Here is a 7013-nt window from a genome sequence, read left to right as displayed (position 1 = left end):
CGAGCTGATCTCTCACCTTTATTCTTGCCTCCATTTTTATACCAAGCTGACCATCTGCTCTTTGCAGCAGCTGCTATTGCTCTGTGATGTGTGTTCTGCTTGGCCAGCAGAAGTGTTGTTTTGCTGTGCAAACCATAGCTGAAGCTATAGATCCCAGATCACTGCGTAAGAACACAGAACCCACATCCAAGTGATCGCTGATGCCACAGACAAGCAAAAAGTCTCAAACACCAAAGAAAAAGCTATTGGTTTATATATAGATATATATAGATAGATAGATATATACTGTGTTTACAGAGTCAACAAGTTAAATGGAATATTCATAAGAGCGTTAACAATAAAAATACAATCTGTGTGTAGCCAAGTACAGACTTAAAATGGTAAAACAGGAAAAAGGATCTCACCAAAAGTACAAATATACAGTACAAATTGATTTATTTAAAACAGTTACAAAAAAAGCACAACAAAATAGAGATTATCCTTAGAATTATTAATGCTTTGTTAAAGACCAGGTAGGAGAAAAGGGGTGGGAGCAAGTTTGGAGAGGAGCACCTGACTAGTTCTAAGGCTTTAGATACAATGCGGTTGGTTACATGTTAATACAGCCATTACATAACTGGGATTATAGTTGAGGGATCAGCACTTATCTACAAAGACCTCCTTGTGTCAGGGCAGCCCAGCTGGTCCCCCAGTGCCACACATCTGTGTGGGCAGACCCTTCCCTGGCTCCGAGGTGCCACAAAGGCAGAAAGCAACCCAAATGTGCGTGGCGCGTTGGCAGGGTGGGGCAGCAGCAGCCTGGGATGTTGGGAAAAGTCCTGTCCTGTGTGGACACGTGAAGATCACGGAGGAGTCTCGACCACCAGCGTGTTAAGCCCTACATGGAATACACCCTGGGCCAAACTGTACAGAATATGCATTCGTAGCCATCTGAGCAGCTTCTGCAAAGTTTCAGGCCCAAGACAGCCTGAAGGCAAAGAGCAGTTGTGAGTGATGCTAGGGAAAGGCACGTGGACTGCTATGGGCAGGAACTAGCATTTCGGCTACTCAAGCTGCTGTAGTTTCCATTTAACATATTTTCTAAGTTTGTTTGTTAGTTTTCTACTGGGGAAAGTGACTTCAAGTGTGGGGTGGGGACAGGAGGGTCAGGGACACAATGTGAAAAGTGCATTATACTTGTGCACCTGCTGGAAAGGAGAGGCAGAGGGACCTCTGCAGCCTTCCTCCTTTCCAGACAGAGCTTCCTCTGCATAGTCTGGTAGTGATGAGCGCTCGTCACCTGGAGCAAATCTCGCGTTCCTGGAGGAACAACGTATGCGTGGCCTGGAAGCAGCCCCGGCCTCTGCTGGGCAGCCGGCCCAAGGAATGTTTCATGAGATGGAACAGATGGCTACAGACATCCATTACTGCATCCTTCAGACTCTTCCCACAACCTCCGTGCAAGCTGGGTAAGACCAAGGCCAGGACATCTCCTCCTCCAGGTAGGACAGACCACAGCTCTCCCTCCCTTCACAACAGCAGCAGGAAAACAGTTTATTTCTCTAATAAGCCTGTCACATCTTTGCCTGCAGAAAGGCCTGGAAAACCAGCTGATTCCACAATCTCTTCCTGGCTTTCTCTCTCCTACCCCTGTAAACCTAAAAAAACCTGAAGCTTCCTCCATGGGATCGTTCACAGTCTTTCTGCCCACAGCAGAGCCTGTCTCACACTCCCTGTCCTGGGAGAGCCTGAACACGACACAACCGCCACTGCAGGAGGTGAGCGTTGCAGCCCAATCCAGTAAGGAAAGATTCCAGTGATTACAACTACTGTTTAGAAGGGCTAGAGGGCCTCTAGTATTCCCATCCTGACAACAGCCCCTGAGGCAAGCAGCCGAGATGCCAGAATCCCTCATCTTAACATCCATCCATGAGACGCCCCCAGCTGTTGCTCCCAGAGAATAGAAGACCTGGCAGCTGAAACACACAGCAGTGTGATTCAGTGGGACTTGCAGGGAATTTGGATAGAAACCCCAAGGTCTAACGCACCTCAGTCCTCTCTGAAGAGCTCAGAACCATACTGGTTCTCAGAAACAGACTGGTGGCAGGAAAACACCAGGGTGAACACAGGCACCACCCTCCAGTTGCCCGAAGTACAGAGCTATTCTTGCTTGGCAGCATCTTGCCTCATACACCAGCTCTTTCAGACCGCTGCCCAGAGCTAGAGGTCTACAAGCAGTAGGTACAGTGACATACAAAAATGAAGGCAGGCTCACCAAGTTCTGCACCATTCAGCTGTGCAAACACTCTGAGTATGCAACATCCCTTCTACATTCATTGGCTGTACTTGATGCAAGATCCCTTCCTCAGCTGCCTACCACAGTTCTGAGTTGCTCTGCACACACCATGCAAAGAAGGGCAAGAGAACCCAGGCTGCTCTGCCTCCTGGTCTTGTCACAGACACCCTGGATTTCCTGAGTATGAGATACTAACCAGCATTAGCCAAGGCCGTTGTGTAAGACTTCAAGGAATAGCAATGGTGAATCACACAACGTGGCAGCCAGGCATCAGGGCCCAGACAAGACATTTCACTTACAAACAGTGCCATGAAGACAACATCCTTCCCACAGGCAAAGGAAGCAGAACCTCCATGTGACAGCATCACTATGACTTTGTACATTTTCGAATGCAGCTGATGAGATCACGAGCTGTGTGTCACTGGGGGAAAGCTACGCGTGACACAGGCAGCGTCCTCACTCTGGAGAAACCCTGTGAGGCACAAACACTGAAGGTGTGAACAGAGCATATCTCAACTAAGGCCTGAAAATAAATTGTTTTCCTCATGCAGGCATTTCAAAGGCAATAGAAACAGCTAGCAATGTACTAGGAAAACACACTTGTGGAAGAACCATTCAGGAGACTCTCTAGCTTGCCTAGCACCTGTGCAGAACATCCTCGTCATGCAGCCAACCGAAGCCAGATGTTTAGAGGACACCTTTCTGGATGGAATTTGGACCAACACTGCAAGCGAGCTGAGCAGAAAGATGGTGAGAGGAGCAGCGTGCTGCCATCGGCACGCCTGGCAGGAACCTTCAGCATGATGAGAACAGGGAGACAGAAAATGGTACTCTAACATCCGGAGCAGCTCTCCAGGGATCTACACGCTGAAAGAAACCCTCAAAAGCCGGACCTAACACAGCCGTGGGCACCGTATTACAAGGAATACTTAAACCCGAGCTAAGCCGGTGAAGACTCTTATACTCAACAAAATAGTGACTTTCTAATTCTATGTAAGCAGTTACAGCCGGTGTCATATCACAGCACCAGAGAGGTTAAATTAGTGTAATTACAGGAGCCTTCACCTGAACGGAGTGTCATTACCATGACAAAGTATTAATAAACACTTCTGTTAAATCTCACTGTGAAAAAGACTGTTCTGAGTTCCACAGCATCAGAACAACAAACAGAAAAACACCCAAATACGCCTTACGACGCGGTGGTATTTTTAGAGTCCCTAGCAGATCTGTACTTTGCCTGCACATGCAGAACCACTCGTCCATTGTCTACAGTTTATTCAGAAGACTGCCTGCAGGGAAGAACTAGCCATCTGTAAAGTTCTGCTTCTGATTTAATCACACAATGGTCTCGGTCTTCTTACAGTAGAAGGATGCATTTTCATTTTCATTAGAGAATGCTAAATATGTTTTACTCTAGCTTTCCAAAAACAAGAACAACATAAAAAAAACCTAACCCCATTCACCTGTAGACTAAGCATAAAAGCCTTACACCCAAGAGGTTTTTGTTTTTAAGGTTATTAACACAGGAAGGAAGATTAGATTTGGTGACAAATACTTAAATAATTTTGGTGACAATAAAAATATTTCATATCAGGAAACTGAAGTCTCCCATTCTGTGTCCGATCTCAAGTGCTCATGTTTTCTATCCACCTGCACCCAAATCTATCCTTTTGGTCCTTCCTCTTGATTTCTGTGATTCGTGGAAATCTCTGTACATTCTTTGCAAAAAGAGCAGTTGGATTCAGTGGAAGAGACGTTAAACAGAACCATCAGAGAAGCATCTGTGTCCTGCCCTCAAGAGCTCCATTGGTGAACGGTCCTTTTAAAGTGCATGTGTGAAGAAAGGGGATAGTGGGAGCAGAGCCCCCTAAACTCCAAAGGAGACCCATCTCTCCCCATCAAGAGAAAGGAGGAATAAAATCTTCAGCAATTTTATCTGCTACCTTAAGCCATGTCTGCCTTTCCCATCTCTCTACCTTCCCTGAATGCTTAGACCCTGCCCTGCAGGGAATCAGTTATTCAGAGAGGTGCAAGAAAGCCCAGCCTCTGGATGCTCTCATTGCAAGCTCATGAGCACATCCCTGTCCTCTACCCCAGCTGGCCTGTTGCTGCTTCCTGAGGCACTGGAGCCCCCCTGTACTCTCCAAGAGGAACTGGTCAGCCACTGAACCGGAATAAATCCAGTCCTGCGGGGAAGAAAGCAGTCTTGCTGGTGAACCTGTCACAAAGTCTGTGCAATTTCTCCACCCGATGTAGGCAAGGCTCACCCACAGGGGATGCTCTAGCTCACAACCATAAAGGGATCATTTCCCTGCATTAGAACGCCCTTCGATAGACAGCTTGACCTCCTGGGGAATGAAAGAGGGACGGAGCAGAGAGTGACGCGGCTCCTCTGCCTGCACGCTGTATCTTTGGAAGCCAGGGGCTGTCCAGCTGTGCTGACTGCCAGTCTCAGGCTGAGACGGTTCTTCGCTAGAGCTCTGAGCTGCATTTTCCCTTTCTGCCTGTGTCTTCCTTTCAGCAGCTCTGTCAGATGGTTCTCTGGACCCCTGAGCAGTTATTTCAGATCTCTCACTAGTAGATATCAACTGATCTGTGAAAGGGTAGTTAGCCTGAGAAGCAGAGTTGCCATTTATGCTCTGTAAACTGATCGATATGCAGACATCACCCACCTGCAGCCTGTGACAGGTCAAAGCAAAGAGCTGAGCAGTCCGCCCCGGGCTACAGGAGGACCAGCCCTGGCCATACACAAAGAAGGGATGCTCTGGGGGCACATCAATGCTTACTTTACTTTGTTGCTCCCCAACCACAAAATGCAATGTGACAAGCCCAGGCCACTGGCTGTCCTGAATATCCACCACAGTGCTCGAGTCAATCTTCAGGCCTCCGCTCACTTCTGCGCTGCGAACAAAGTCTTGAGTCTGCAAGTCCTCCACCCGCTTCAGCTCTCCAGTAGCCAGCTGGATGATGGCTCCTTTCATGAAGTGAGAAGGCAAGCGAGAGGAGCCGGATGGCTGCAACTGGGCCAGGTCCTTTTCAAGCATGCCTCCTTGAGCCTGTACAATTGGGCTCTGCCTCACCAGGGCTTCTGAAATGGAAGACCTGATGGGCTCAGAGCCAGCTGGAACCAGGACTGGCTTGCCGTTAGCTATCACCATTCCTTTGGTTAACTGTCTTTGTCTAACCGTCTCTTCAGGGGACACAACGTATGGACTCCTGCACTGGCTCTTCTCAGCAGCACCCCTTTCCACTGTGTTCCTCAAAATGTCCTTCGACTCCCCCTGCTGATCAGGGATATTATGGCAAAGGTTTAAAGGGCTCATGTCATCTTTCCTCTGGGCTGCCAGAACATGATAATCCTGAGAGGTCAACACTCCCACCACCCTCTGAACCTCCAGATCAGCGTCTGGCGTGCTTCTATGTGCTGGCACAGAAACCTCTGTTCTGAACGTCTGGTAACCTGAAAGAAACTGTCCATCAACAACACATCTCACTGCAGACCCTGGCAGACAGTCTTCAGCTTTACTGCTGGCAGAATCCACAGCCTCGCTGGTCCTCCTCACCACATTGTGCTCCAGATGTCTCTGTTCACCATTGGCGGCAGCTACCTCTGAACTCAGCTGACTGTCTTGCTGAGAAGAATCTGGGTTTCCACCTGCTGCAGGTGTCTCATATCCTGAATACCCAGGTGGGAGGCGAGACATCTGATAATAAACAGGAATCCTACCTGGTGCAGTATCTAGTGGCTGGGTCCCAGCATGGTGCTGCATCTGGCCAGGAGAGACTGCAGAAGCAGATTTGTTGAAGCTGTGGGTAGGAGAGGTAGTCTGGGGGGAAGGAGCAGCTTCTTCGGTGAAGAGAGAGGCATATGGCACAAAGTGGGGGACATGAGAGGCGGTGAGGTTGCTAGAAGGAGACAGGAGAGGACTAGGCAGGAAGCCAGGAGGGACAGCATAGGGCACCGTGTAGTGCGAGCCGATGAACTGCAAGGACGTCGGAGGGATCTGCGCATAATGGATGGGAGGGTATGGCACCCCCGGGTGCTGGATTATTGGCGAGGTCACATTGAAGGTGGGGGTCAGGGGGCTCACATTCACCACGGGATGCAGGCCCGTGGGGGAGAAGGTGGCAGGCGGCATTGCCACTTTATAGAGCATCCCGTACTGGTCCACCGTCAGCCCCGCTACCGCCTCCGCCGCCTCCCCGGGGCCATAGCGTAGGGCCACAGCGCTCGACCCGACTGTCCGGGCCCACTCGGGGCCCTCAGTCGAAGCCTGGGCACCCCCCGCCCGTCCCGCCTCCGGGCCGGCGCTGGCGGCGGGAAGGTCCCGCTTCTTTGGCGGGAGGCACTCCTGGCTCCGCTCGTGGCCCGCTCTCATGGTGCCCCACGGTGTCCCGGCAGCCCCGGCCACGACGCTCGTTCATGGGGGCACCCGAAGGGGCTGCCGCACGCCAGCTCCCGGATCCCCGCCGCCGGCCGCTGCCTCACCTGCACCGGGAACAGAGGGAGCCGTAAGCCCCGGACCCGACGCCGAACCCGGAACCGAGCCGCCAGCACGGAACGAGCCTCGTGCCGAGACAGTGAGAACCGCCGGGCCCGGCCGGGTCGGGCCGAACCCCACCCCGCTCCGGAGCTCCGGCCCCGGGGACAGAGGGCGCCCGAGCCCAGCCGCGCCCCGCCCCGCCCCGCCCGGCCCGGCCCGGCCCGGCCGCGCTCGAGGCGCCGCAGCCACGCCCC

General features: G+C 51.5%; 1 protein-coding gene across 1 annotated transcript; it reads right to left on the bottom strand.

Moving 5' to 3' along the window:
* Nucleotides 1-418: 418 nt before the first annotated feature.
* Nucleotides 419-6806, bottom strand: ATXN1L (ataxin 1 like). Its single transcript, XM_042885916.1, has one exon. The coding sequence runs from the start codon at nt 6652-6654 to the stop codon at nt 4579-4581; it is 2076 nt and encodes a 691-aa protein (XP_042741850.1). The 5' UTR covers nt 6655-6806; the 3' UTR covers nt 419-4578.
* Nucleotides 6807-7013: the final 207 nt, after the last annotated feature.

This window comes from Lagopus leucura, unplaced genomic scaffold (assembly GCF_019238085.1).
Source record: "Lagopus leucura isolate 7727_CA_CO unplaced genomic scaffold, USGS_WTPT01 Super-Scaffold_100053, whole genome shotgun sequence".
In the NCBI taxonomy this organism is placed as follows: Eukaryota; Metazoa; Chordata; class Aves; order Galliformes; family Phasianidae; genus Lagopus; species Lagopus leucura.
This window is presented reverse-complemented; position numbering and strand designations above follow the sequence as displayed.